The 14,503-nt window shown below is 44.4% G+C and overlaps 1 protein-coding gene across 3 annotated transcripts in view; it reads right to left on the reverse strand.

Annotated features, from left to right (window-relative positions):
- Window positions 1-4,276: 4,276 nt before the first annotated feature.
- The window catches only part of PRDM2 (PR/SET domain 2), a 63,745-nt gene continuing 53,518 nt past the window's right edge, over window positions 4,277-14,503 (reverse strand). For all 3 annotated transcript variants that reach the window (XM_085080170.1, XM_085080173.1, XM_085080172.1), the window contains 2 exons: window positions 8,969-9,103; window positions 4,277-7,669 (listed from right to left, as the gene is read on the reverse strand). In XM_085080170.1, the coding sequence (XP_084936296.1) occupies window positions 8,995-9,103 (109 nt within the window). In that variant the 3' untranslated portion in view covers window positions 4,277-7,669; window positions 8,969-8,994. The remainder of the gene's footprint in view (window positions 7,670-8,968; window positions 9,104-14,503) is intronic.

The raw sequence follows: 14,503 nt of genomic DNA on the forward strand, positions 1-14,503 counted from the left end.
CTTTAGGGATTTTAGTGTTGTAGATGAACTCAGATGCATTTTTCCTTCTCCCCAAATCCATTGTGCATTAAGAGAGTGTGTTGGAAGTTCTTAACCAGCAAAACAACCCAATCATCTTAGAAAACCTGTCCTCTGCAGGTGCTAAGGACTCTGTGGCTGGAGGGAGGGGATAGGAAAGTTTAGGAGAGGGGATGAAGTGCCAAGGGCTGTTTGCCGTTTGATTTGCAGAGGATTTTCTGGGGGATTCCTGCAGGCTCTGAGCTCCCCGTGGGCTCTGTGTCCAGCCCAGCACAGCAGTTACAGCACCAGAGGCCACACTCCATTTCACACCACTGCTCACAGCCTCCTGCTGCTGCACCCACAGCCCTAAAAACCAGAAAGCAGAAAACAAACCCTCTGGTTTGGGGCTGGGAGTTGTGTCCCTGCTCAGCATCCACCACCACCATCCCAGTGACACTGGAGCAGAGCCAGAGCTCAGCAGTGCTCTCCCTTCACTCTGGACACACTCCAAGGGCTGCTCAGCTTAGCTCAGTACATTTTGCTCCTAAGAAATGATCCTCTCTGCAGTGCAGAAATGACATTTTCCACCTCACTGCAGCTCACCTGGATCTCCATCACAGCTGTCACCTGTGCTGCTGTGCTCAGTCCCACACATGAGCCAATGCCAGATTTTCTCCTCTAAGATTTCCACCCTAAGGTCTATTTGACATGCCCAGGGTTCTTTAATGTCCCCCCAGTTCTGCTGGAGTCCTTGTGAACTCCATCAGCTGCAGCAATTGACCCTGAACAGAAAACATCTACTAACAGAATACATAATGTGACCCAAAGCTTCTCTTTATAGGTGGAAAGGAATATATGAGTGTTAGGAATAATGTGGCCCTTGTTAAGCTGCTGGAGGTCAGTTTAGAGGTGCTGTGTTTGCACACAGTGAGGGAAATCTGTGCATTGCCTGCCCTGGAGTGCAGGAGGAAGGTGAAAGGAGAGGGAAGCCAACCCCTCCCCATCCCTGTGTGGGAGATTATTCTGCTAAGGAGTCCAGAGCTGGAGCTAGATTTGCTCATCAGGAGATTTTCCCAGGTGCAGCAACACCAGCATCTCAAAACCAGCCCAGCTGAGTTCCCATCAAACCACCAAGTGCCAGGAAAAGTCCATCTAATGCACCTTCCTTGGCCCCTGGCCTGGAGTGGCTGATGGGAGATCTCCCCAGGCCGTTTCAGGAGGATGCAGAGCTCATTTTCTGCCTGCTGATGCTCAGAGGTCCCAAAGTGCAAAGGGAGGGCTCTGTGCCCCTTCAGCCCGTGCTGGCAGCAGCACAGGAACAGTTCACATGGGGACAGAAGAGCCTCAGAAAATGCAGCTCAATGGAGATCTGCTGCTCTTCCCCATCCAATTATCCCACTGAACAGACAAAGTGCCACAGGAAAATGCATGAAAGGCAGAGCAGGAACTCAGCTAAACTCATTACATCACCACAACAGACGTTTCATTGCTGTGGTACTTCACAGCTCCAGAAATACCCTGTGAGAGAAATGGGGTTATTCACAACAATGCTCTTTGTAGCAAAGGATTCAGGAATGGGGGAGGGCTCAGGAAAGAGCGTTCAGAAATTATCCTTAATGAGATGTCATCAGCTTGGTGACAAGTGAGAGCTCATTTCTGGTGTGTCACAAGTCAGCATTTCACTGGTGCAAGGCAGAGACTCTGGCAGGAAAAACAGCAGGTGAAGATTTTTGTATTTTCTTCCAGCACAGAACTGTCTCAAGGAGGGTTGGAGGAGTTGCTGGCTGCATGCATGGGGATGTGTGGATGTGATCATTCCTCCTCGGACCACAGCAGTGACATCAGCTCTGCAAGGTTTCTGCAGCTCTGTGTCATGCAAGGCAAATGGAGTTCTGTAGAACTCACTTTGAAGCAAAGCACTTAAGGTTTGGCATCATAGGCAGCAATTAAACATATTTCTGCCTTCCTTCAGATTACATCTCCAACAGCTCTTGGCTGCGAGAGAATTTTGTTTGGTTGAGTTTTGTTCTTTCTCAAAAAATAAAACTTTGAAAGGCACAGAAGAAAATGACCTAAGTGGTGCAGAGAGAAATATTCCTCTTAGGACTTAGAGAATATTTTGGGTAGTTTATCAAAAGTAAGGCTTTAGTATGGCTCAGTTAATGTATAAATATCTTTGTAGAAAAGAAATGCCAACTCTGAAAGGACTCTAACTGGTTGGTGTTGGGCACAAAGAGAAGCTGAACTCAGATACAGAATCTACTAGGACAGAGTACTACAGGAAACAGTTCAGATATTTCACTTCTGAAGGTCAAATTAAGAAACATTCCTGGATCAATACCTCCCAGGTAAGCCTGAATCACTGCACATGATAGAGGAACCCAAGAAAGACATTCAGGGAACCTGTCAGTTCTATCAGTTGGACACTCCAGCTGTAGGAAAATTCAATATATAAGAGAGTAAATACATCATGCAGATGGCAAGATGTGAATTTAATAATGAGCAATATGTTTTATGGTACAGATTTTCTCGTGCAATGCCTGTTACCACACATCTATTCCCCAGAGCTTCAGCTGGAGGAGTGCAGAGGCCCAGAAGGGCTGACTTTGGGCAAGGAGATGAGCCTGGAGTTACCAGCTCCTCACCCAGCTCTTCACAGACACTGACAGCCACTGACAAGGACAAAAAATTAACAGAAAGGAAACCAACCCTGCAAAGTGCTCCTGAAGTCAAGGTGACCCAAAACTTAGCAGAGCAGTACAGAAAGGAGGGATTTGCTCTATCTGCATTAGCATCTCACATCTAAGATAACATTTCCAGAACTGCTCTTTAACAACTGCTCCTTCTTCTTCCAGATATGAACCAAATGCAGCACAGCCTGAAATTGTCCTCCACCCCCAGCACCTCCAGTGCCCCTCCTGTTCCTCACTGGGAACAAGTGATGATTGGCCATGCCCAGCAGGGCAGATGTGCTCTGCTGTCCCTTGCAGGAGAGCTCACCCCTGCACCACGGGAAATGTCCCTCTGTCCCTCACACCAGGGCTCAGCACTATTTCTGTCACTGCCCCTGGGGCTGGAGCATCCCTGGTGTGTCACAGCACTGCAGCAGCTCCTGAGCAGTGACCTTGGCTGGCTGTGAGCCCAGGGAGAGCTCACTGCTCACAGCCAGGGGCATGTTACTCAGCAGTGCAGCTCCATCTCTGCTGCTCTCCTGCAGCGTCTCAGATGAGCTCAGGCAGGATGGATTTGTGTCCCCAGTGTGGATTTGTGTCCCCAGTGTCCACTCTTGGGCACACACAGCTCTCTGAACATCCTGCAGCCTTGCAAGAGCATTTACAATCAGCACCAAAGGCTGGAATATCCCACTGGCTTTGCTAACTGGGATTTTGGGAGGAGCTCCAGCCCCTGGCAGTGTTGTGTTGTCTGCATCCTCCTGCCAGCAGCTCCACACACAGAGCTGAGCAGCCTCCAGGCAGCAGCTTCACCATGAGAAAGTGATCCTCCTTATCTGTTTTTGGATGTAGTTTTCTCCCCAAAAAAGCCACAGCTCTTAGAAAAAGGAGTAATCAGTGCTGCTTCATGTGACAGCACAGACAGATGAATGGAGACACAGAGCTATTTAAAGAATATTTCTCAGGCAGGGACAGAATGACAGTTCAGCACAATCTGATCCCTTCAAACTTACCTGGAACTGGGTGGCATTTGCTGAAAGCCAGACAGGCTGTGACACTGCCAGAGCAGCCTGGCTGCTTGTTAGGCTGCTGCAGGCACTGTAGGGTGACAGTGACAACAGTGGCTTTTCTCTAACAGATCAGATTTATAATGCATGAGGAACCTTCAGATTTTCTGGGGTGAAAGAGCCATTTTTAGCCTCTGTGAAATGAATATTAATATATATAATTCAGCTGTTCCCAAGCCTGTTTATTGCATCTGCTGTTGTTTTTAAAGGAATGTGGCTCAGTTAATTCACTCTCCATTTAATTGAATCCATTTAAAACCCTGTAAAGACATAGCTGAGGGTTGATTTAGAGTAGATTTAAAGAAGGTTTTTACAATGAGGGTGGGGAGGCCCTGGGATGGAATTCCCAGAGAAGCTGTGGCTGCCCCTGGATCCCTGGAAGTGTTCCAGGCCAGGCTGGACAGGGCTTGGAGCAACCTGGGATAGTGGAAGGTGTCCCTGTCCATGGCAAGGGGTGGAATGAGATGAGTTTAAAGATCCCTTCAGCCCAAACCATTTTGGGATTCTATGAAATCACAATAAATATTTCCATCATGCTGTTTTCCACATTGATTTATTGTTGTTCTTGTTCTTTACAAGGCTGACAGACAATAGACCTCTCAGTCTTCCAGAGCAATGTTCAGAGCCCAAGCACCAAGCAGGTCCCACCACATCTCCACACAGTTCATTTTGAATAAACTTCTCAGCATCAGCACTGTCTTGGGAGCACTGCAGAGCTGCCAGGCTCATCCCCACAAATTCCTACATGCAAAACCTGAGTTTTTCCCCACCCTCTCCTCGAATTTTCACAAGAATTTGTGATATTAGTCAAGGGCAAAAGTTCACGTTTCATCAGCAGGCACGGGGGAGGTTCAAAATTTGCTGCAAAACTGTGAAATTCTGCCTTGGGAAAAAAAAATGGCATACTGTTCCTGAATTCCCTGTGAATGAAATCTCCTCACTGGTCCAGAGAAACGACACCATTTTGAACTGATGGTTTGTTTTTTTTTTCCTGCAAGAAAAATCAACCCTCCCACCCTCCCAGAAAAACTGCATTTGTTATCTGAGGAAAAATGATGAAGTCTGGTGCAGCCATGGGTTATTTTTGTCCATGGTGTGGATATTTTTCTGCCACAGCTTAGACTGCAATGGATCCTTCAAACAGCCCAGTACAATATAAAGCTGTGGGCTCTTGGCTGAGTCACCCACTATAAAACTTTAAAAACAGAGCATTTACAACCAGGGACAGAAAGACGTGCTTTGAAAATTGTAAATACATATTTACAGGCTCGTGTGAGAAACCAGAATTTCTCTGGGAAAAAAAATGTTCCTATAGCACAACAATGTACACACTTCTCTCCTTGAGTCTGTTGTAAGTTATTAGCGTTGATGCCACCCTAAAAAAGGCAGCAAAAAGAAATTGCACAGAAGTGACCTCTGGTAACCTCACTGGAATGCCTTCAAGGCACTAAACTGGGCAGCAGCTATGCCAGAGCTCTATTTAATTTAACTGACTGGAAGTTGAGGGTCTGAGGAGAATGGATTGTTCAAAGCAGTATTTGGGCTGCATGGCAAGAAAACTCTTCCTCAGCAACAATCCTCAAGTGGCTAATGATAATTTATACACTGTGATCTTTGTCAAGGTGTCCTACAAAACTGCACTGGGAAAATCAATTGTAATTGATCAATCACCAGTAATACTGACAAATCAGAGTATATTGGGTTTATTAGCACTGTATACTCATTTTTAAGTGATCTAGACACTCTCCAGACACACAGGAAGAACACTCCTGTTGGAAAGAACAGGGTTTACCATACTAATATTGCATGATGAGAGGAAGGAGAAAATGTGGAGAGAAAATAAAAAGATAATGTGCAAAACCAAAGTGAGGCAAACTGCTCCGAGAGCTGTGTGTGCACACCAGCTGCTTGGATATAGACATAAGGCCATGAAATGCAATTTTTTGTGCTATTTGACCAAAATTTACCAAGCTGCCTAGCAGATCTGGATACTCACTTCTGACTAGTTTGAATGACTAATGAGAATCTCAGTCCTCCGAGGCTGCTGTGAAAAATTCCAGCCTTTGTTTGGAGTTGGTACTTCTGTTTCAAGAGGAGATCATTGCTAGCAAAAAGCTGCAAAGGGGACAAACCCTAGAGAGTCTCCACACCAGGAATCAGACAGAGCAGCCAGCAAGCATCTCATGGTCTCACAGTCCTGGACTGGAAGCATTTTTATGGCTCATCCAATTCTCAGCATTTCAGCCTTTCCCCCAAACCACAATTGCACTTAGAAAGCCTCCAAAAGAGATTTATCAACAAAATCTGTAGTGAGATAATACAAGATCCTGAAAACCTCCTTCCAACTCAAACAACATGTACCTAAAACATTTCTATGGTGAACAATGTTTCTTCTTTAAAGCTTTTGTATACATTTTGAACAATTTGATTTTCATCAGACCTATACAAAATTAACTGTTTTCAGCAATTCCATACATATATATTAATATCTGTCATATATATAGAGCTATATATGAAGATATAAATATAAAATTGACTTTTTTTTACTTTTTCAGGGTGCTGGGAAGGAGTATCAACTGGGCACTTTTTTTTTTTTTTCTTAACTAACGTGTGCATACACAGATATGTGCTTATCTGTGTGGAGTGCAAAGTCAAGGACAGGAACAAATTGACTGAAACAAGAGGGAAATAGAACAATCAACCCTTCTGGCCTCCTGAAAAAATTCCAAATCTCAATGCTACGTTAGCAGGGATCCTGGAAAACCACATGTTGGCAGAAGAAACCTTTCACCTCACAGAGGAACTGGGCAGAAGTTCTGCCCACAAGTGGCAGATGATGCTCCTGGGTGGGATTGACCCCATCTGGGGGCAGGAAAGAGGTGAAAAACCTTTTTGCACTGCATTTGAGCAGCTGACCTGTGTGGTTCTGGAATTAGTTTTACTGGCTGCCCTCATGGATGGCCTCTGGACAGGAGCCAGAAACTGAGCCCTGGTGCTGTATTTAAGGAGAAATGTTGTATTTAAGGAGAAATGTTGTGTTTAAGGAGAAATGTTGTATTTAAGGAGAAATGTTGTGTTTAAGGACAAATCTTTCCTGATACTCCACAGCAACACCCAGCCATGTTTGATATTGTCCTCAAATAAATCAATCAATCAATAAATCCCAACTCTAAAGAGTACCAGACACAAGTTATGGCAGCTTTGGAGGAATGGATGTTTGTCCCTTCATGGAACTGGGCTGCCAGTGCATTCCCAGGGACCACACAACAGGTGGTATTCCCAAAAATCATGGCTCCTGATGCACCTCAAAAACAACAGCATCATGCCCCTTAAAGCTAATGGTACAAAGCCAAGAGACTGGGGTTCCCACAGACTTCCCATGTGGAAACCTCAGGAAAACCTCCCACTCCCTTCAGAGTTTTTTTTGTGGGATACCCAGTTCTTTACCCATTAGGATGTAAAGCAGAAACTAAAAGGATGTAACAGTCTTTTCAGAATTTAATTGCATAGAATGTTAAACCCTCTGTGTTCTCCCAGGCAGAGGAGACTCATCCAGAGCCATCCACCCTCTGGGCACAGGCAGATTGCCTGCAGATGCCCCTGAACACTTTGTTCTCCATGCTGCTCTCCATGCTCCACACACTGGGGAACCCCAAGATCACCCTGTCCCCAGCATGTCCCCAGCATGTCCCCAGCATGTCCCCAGCATCCCCAGCATCCCCAGCTCATCACTCCCTGGAGAAGGCAGGAATCTGCTCTGTGCTCCCTGCCTTGGAAGGAAGGGGGAGATGACAGAAGCTCATCATCACTTCCAGCAGAAGTCCCTGTTGTCTGCTGAGGAACACATCTCACCTTGTCTGAGCAAAGCAGGAGAGCACAATGCTCGAGGATTACTTCATCTCAGCTTTTCCAGTCAGAAGTTTCTGGTATCTGAAAATACACAGAGAGTTGAATTTAATCAGAGGCAGTTTAAGGAGTCACAGTAACTGTCCTGTTCCATGGAGCTGGAAGCAGGACAAGTCATTCAGTGATCACTGAGCAGGGAAGAGACTTAATTTTGTGATTTAATTTTGCTTGGGTTTTCCACAGCTAAACGCTCTGTGCCACAGCTAGGGATGTTAACATTTCTTTAGCAATCACCCCATTATTCAGGAGATAGCAAACTTCAGAATTTTACTAACTATTCCTTCAAATGTTATTTTTTTGAATGATTTTAAGAAAGAACAAACTTCAGGCTGCAGCATCTTGGTTTTGCTGGTACTCATTCTCACCTTTAGCTTTACACATGTTAAGTATCACATTCCTCAGCTGTTACATCACTATAAAGGAGATTATTATCTGCGAGTTAATGGTGGGAAATGAAGGGGCAGAAAACAGTGTCTTGTTTAAACAAACAGAAAATCAATTCAGCCAATTCAAACTCACCAATACTCAGGGCTGGGTCATTAATTTGCCCAAGCCCATAGAGCTCCATCTCACAGTTTATCTCACCACAACCCCAACTAAGGCTTTAGGATGTTATCACAGCACTGCAATTTGCATAATGAACATTCCCAGCTATACTTTTTTTTGGACAATTAGAATTTGTTCCGTTTTCATCCATTCAGCCTAAAACATCCCAAAGCACTGGGCCCACTATTACATTCAGACACAAATACCTCTCCTTCCAAGACAGGGATAAACCCCACCCTTACAAAAATCACCACCATCCTCAAGTTCCCCAGGATCCAGAGGAGCAACACCTCAGGTCTTAAAAATCACAAACAAAACTCTCCTTACACCTTCCACGAGGGCTGAAGGGCTGACTGCCCTGACACATCCTTTTGATCCACAGGATGTGTGGATCCACCCATGATTAAAGAAGACCTTTGGAATTAAATCCATTTGGAATTAGTACTTCTATTTCAAGAGGAGATTATTGCTAGCAAAAAGCTCCAAAGGGGACAAACCCTAGAGACTCTCCACGCCGGGAATCAGACAGAGCAGCCAGCAATGCCATGAGCATCTCATGGTCTCACAGTCCTGGACTGGAAGCATCACTTCCAGCGTGGAAGCAGATGTAGCTTTTTATGGCTCATCCAGCTCTCAGCATTCCAGCCTTTCCCCCAAACCACAACAAGAACAATGACACTGTGGGTTTCCTGAGGCTTGGATCAAATCTCCAAAACAGGACGGGTTTGGGAGCTCAGCAGAAGGGACCCTGCACATCCTCCCGGCTGGGTGGTGTACCTGCTCCGCTCAGACACGCCCAGGGTCTATTCCTTGAAGAGGTGGGATGAGGTGGAGCTCGATTTCTTGCCCTGCCTGGCGCTGGGGTGATGCGAGGAGGAGGAGGGACATCTAGAGGCCACGCGGAGCCTGTAGCTGTGCAAAGAGGCAGAAGAGCATCAGCGACCAGGCACAACCAGAGCCGTGCTTTAGTGAGCTGTGAGAAAAGAAAACGACATTCCACCCACACTGCAAGCACCAAGAGCACTTCTGAAGGGAAAAGGGGTTTTTTTGCCTTGTTCTGGACTTACCCTGTGAGTTTATTTAAGGAGGAAACAGACAATGTCAACTGGAAGCAGCGCCAGCCTCTCACCCCAGGTCTGAGACCCTTCAACAGGGACAACAAACCCACAGATATGCCAAAAACCACAAGAGTCATGGTCTGTTCTCTCAGGACAGTCCGGATCAGGTTTTAACATACATATTTACAGAAAAGGAATATTACTTTAGCAGCACATATACCACATCTGGTCATTTTTCCCCAGGTCAAAGTCGGCAGAACACTTCTGTCACTCTTGCCCAGTCAGACTTGACAAGGACACACAGAGGTTACAACAGTGCCTTCATGCACTTCAATTTTAAACTAACAATCCCAAAGTGGAGGTGAAAATCAGAGATTTTTACTGCAAAAGTTTTATTTGATGCCTCCGTTGACTGTGATTTCAAGAAGAAAGTCTGAAAAAGTGACTCGAAGCAAGGCAAGTCCAACTGCTTCTGCCCTGTTCTGAACACAATCTCAATTCAAATGTATGCCCAAGCTAAACTTCCCCACACTGAAAGATTTTTAAAAATCCCCTCTTTGTTTTTAAATTCAGCACCTTTTAAAAATTCAGCTATCATGCACAAACTTGCCTGCTTCCCCTCACACCTGTGCACCCCCACAGCTAATTACATACCTTCCTTCTCAAGGCAAATTCTTCCAAATGCTGACCAAACCCAACCACTTATGTTCTTCCAAGGGAACATCTTTTGAAATGTCATTTTCTTACACAGCAACACGTCTAAAAAAAGTTAAAAGCCAGGTTTCTCTCCAGATTATTTTTAGAGTTCAATACACACCCTTTAAAGGAGATTTCAGTTTGTCCTTACACACAATGTAACTGCAAGTTAGACATAAAGAAGTGCAAAACTTTCCATTGCAACAGAAAAGCAAAACCACAGAAATTTTGAAAAGTAGAAGCAATTCAATTATTTTCAAGCTCAAATTGGTGGTTAAAATCGTCTGCCAAAAGTTTTGTTATTGTTCTATGTAAATCATCCACTCCAGCCTTTGTGAAATCAATCCTGAAACCTTCAGCCAGTGTGGAAGAACAAGAAAGTGCTAATGGGGAGGTCAACAAAAGACAGATTTTTGTTATTCCATATAAGGATTTTTACCAAGGGAAACAGCAGAATATCCAAAATAAGTTTCGTTTGTTTGGCTTCAGATTTTTACTATAACTAGAAGAGAGAAATTTCAGTTTCTTTCTGTTTAGAATGTCTCCATGTAAGTAATGCTGTCAAAATGTTAATTATGGCTTGTAAAAGCTCTTCTATAATCAGTGACATATGTTTGCATCTGACATGCAGTGAGGCAGGGTGTAGATCCTATGGGAAACCTAAAGAAAAACAATGCTAAAAGGCTCAACTCCAAAGAGACAAAATATCAGGGAAAATCTGACCCAGATTTTCAAATGCACATCCTGATCAGACATCAGGAAGAAATTCTTCCCTGTGAGGGTGGGGAGGCCCTGGGATAGAATTCCCAGAGAAGCTGTGGCTGCCCCTGGATCCCTGCAAGTGTCCCAGGCCAGGCTGGACAGGGTTTGGAGCAGCCTGGGACACTGGAAATGTCTCTGCCCATGGCAGGAGGTGGAACAAAATGATCTTTAAGGTCCCTTCCAACCCAAACTACTTGAATTCTATGATCTTTCACCCCTGATTTCATCAAACTTTAAAGCTAATGGATCATGGCTTGTTATTTGGAAGCTGAGGATTAGAGGAACAAGATGAACAAGGATTGTTTTGCTAAATAGAAAGTGAAATTGAGCTCCTTACGGAGTTCTCACTGCTGCCTTTCCACAGTGCTCCCAATGAGCTGTGCTCTGAAACCACAGCCATGTCTGCTGTGCCAAAGCTGCCAGGAATCCTCCTGTGCCCCACCTTAACCTAAGTGGATGGAGAACTCCCACTGAAGAGCCTGTTTGAAGCAGCTCTGGGATGTCAGGATGATTTTGACAAACTCCTGGGTGTGCAAGGGGAGCTGCTCTCTGAAATCTCCCCCAAGCATTAGGAGCAGTGATTGAAATTGCTATTTTTAGCACTGTCATTTGCACCTGCTTTCACCAGCTCAGCGCTGGGTAACTGGAGACAGGCAGAGAAAAGGAATTCTGAGCCACCCTGGGCGATGCTGCTGAGGGATGATTGCAGTGGGAAGGGGAAAGGGTTGTTCCCAGTCCCTCACACCCTGTGCACAGCCCAAACCAACCACACAGCCAGAACCATTGCTAGGGAACAGCCCCAGCCAGAAAAAAAGAAAAAAAAATTATTTGAAAAAAAAAAGAATGACATTGGAAAACATACTCTGCTTGCAAGGAAAAAAAACCCAGAACCCAAATATTAGGTAGCAGGAACAACTTGTCTGCATGAAGTTTTCTCTGTCAACTAAGGACTTCTAAACCAGACAACACAGTTTGGTACATGAACCAGCTATTCCATAAATTAAAGTGAACCCAGAAGTGAAATGAAGCTATTTTTTACAGAGACACACCCTAAAGCTGTCTCTCACAACTGAGAGCATTCCCAAACTAAAAGAGATAAATCACCCGATTTGGTGAGATTCACTACAACAAAAATACACTAAATCCCAGCTCTTAGTTTCCCATCCTCATATCTGGAAGTGTTTTGTAGTGTCAGTCAGCACCATAATCCCAGTTTTTCAGATCCAGAACAGAGTCAGGTGCAAAGTGATTTGCCAAGGTCACCCAGAAATTCTGCAGCCTTGAAGCAGAGGAGTGAACAAAGAGAAAAGTTCCCCCACCACCTGCACTGCTGTTCCAGGTTAAACTGTCTCCTGAATACTTAAATATCTGTCCAAACCAAATTCCTACTTCCACATGCCTTCCCAGGCCCCTGAGTCTTGCCATGAGCAGCACACAGGAACTCAAAGGTCAGTAAAAATGCCAAATCCTGGCACACCCCCCTTCCCTCAAGACATTCCTGAAATACATTTGGTATTTTTTATTCAAATTAGCTTGTCTTCTAGCACACTTGTGCAATTAACATTCTCCCAGGTTGAGAGTTTAATTCTCTGGAAATGTCCCAGAAAAATATGCCATGGTATTTGTGGGGATGAAGGCTGGAGTGATCTGAGGTGGCTGCCAGTCCCACCAGGGAAATTCAGTGAACAAAGTCGTGGCAGTGAATGGTAACAATTCAGGTGATTTAGGTTCACATTTTTTACCTCAATTAAAGTGGTTTTTTTCCCCTACAAAGACTATTTCCCAACCTAAAACACCCCCAAGGATATGATCCAAAATTTCAGACACACATTTCACAAGCCATTTAACAATAAGCATGCCAGGAACATATTCCATCAAGTGTTTCCTACTCTTAAGTAGAAGAATAGCTAAGCTGACACAAATCACTGACTGCCAAGGAAAAAAAAAAAAGTAGAAATGTGGATGTTTAATCCGAAATTCTTCCTTTTGCAGAATTAGGCTGAGCAATTTCACAGGCCAGAAGGGAAGCAGGAGGGTTCAGGGGGTGGATAAATGCCATTTCTGGGTTTTCTGCTCTCAGTGAGATTAAACCACAGTGCTGCTACCCTGACTGAAATGCATTCTCTGGCAACAGTATATTTCTTAATGGGAAAGTAAATACCCAAAACAAGGACTTGGAAAAATATCAAAAACATCAACCACTGAGGAAAAGACCTTTGTTTGTCTGTTTTAGTGAAACAAAATATTTATCAAGACACAAAGGTTTGTGGATATAATTTTGTTGAGAGGGTTGTCTCTCTTTCTATGGAAAAGTCCTGCCTCACTGCAGAGAAAATGGGGAGGCAGCAGAAAGCAAAAAGAATCTTAATGTGCTGTGCTGTGGATATTTGGAGACTTACATGTGTTTATTCATGAAAGCAGAGAAAGAGCTGGAGCACGCCAGGATTTTATCTTTCCTTCCCATGGCCAGAACATGAATATTATGGTCAGGCCTTTCATGAATCTAAACTGGAAAAACCTGTTAGGGAGATCCTTTGCATTCTCCACTTCCAAGAAGACACCTAACAGCAATCTCCAGCCACGGTGCTTCAAAGAATTTCATCCTTTAAAGCAGCACTGCTGCCCCACAGGAACTCAAAAACTGCTGTTTCACACGTGCTCTGCAGTTCAAGTTTCTCCATTGCTGGTTTAGTTCCCCTCCCAGGGATCACAAGGAACTCTGGTGATGAACACCAAACCAACAGTGAAAACTGCTGGAAATAATCTCCCACCATGCCTGCAGCTCACCTGGGGGACTCTGAAATTGAGGTATCAATACCATTTCGTGTAAACATAACTACATTTTCAAAAGCAGTGAAATAAAGTAGCCACTTCAAAGGAATTCAGCACTGAGATGGCTTCTGAGCTCCTTCACTGAATCAGTTGCCTTGAAGGTACTTCAAGCTGAGCTCAGGGATTATCAGTCACTTAAGAAATCTTGGTCTAGACCTATAAATTTAGATGAACAGTATCATGTCAGCAATTTATCTTCCTGCCCTTTTAAAGCAGCACAGAGCATTGTGCAAGCTGAAAGCTGAACAATGTTGGATTAAAAATAGCAGTACTCAAAACCATCTTCTATACTGTCAGGTAATGTGATTTGACAAAAAGTTTGTATCTACTGAATCACATTCCTAACAGAATGAGAAAACTTTCATCACACATAGGGAACACTGCAGCTGATTTTATTTAGCTTTACACAGAAATGATGATACCAAAGGAGTTCAAAAGGATTGCTGGAGGGCAGCAGAATGAGGATGAGCCCGTGGTCCTGCACATCTCATCACATAGAAAAGAAACCACAGAACAAAATGGGCTTTAGATTTGAAAAGGCAGATGAGTGACATAATGAATTTTGCCATAATGAATGGTGAATACAACTGCAAACTCCAGTGACAGCCGAGTTTGAGTGTGAGACTCTTCAAAGCAGCTCAGCGATAGAAGAATTCAATATTTCTCATCTTCCCACCTCCTTCCACACTGCAATGTTTAGCAGAGATCTCAATACATAAACACTACATAAATTCCCCCATTGAGTCACAGCTGGAACATGACTGAGGGCTACTCACAGTCTGCACACAGGAATGAGCCTTCAGATGCCCTTGGCAGGAGGCACATCCTTTGCATTCCCAACAAAAGCATTCTCCTGAAAAACTCCTTGCATTCATTCTACCACAGGCATTTAACTGCTGAGCAGCACTGCCTGAAGTGCAGAAGGAGTCACAGACTCACTGAGGTTGGAAAAGGCCCTCCAAGG

The sequence above is a fragment of the Lichenostomus cassidix genome, chromosome 21 (assembly GCF_008360975.1).
Source record: "Lichenostomus cassidix isolate B80296 chromosome 21, HeHo_3.0, whole genome shotgun sequence".
Lineage (NCBI taxonomy): Eukaryota > Metazoa > Chordata > Aves > Passeriformes > Meliphagidae > Lichenostomus > Lichenostomus cassidix.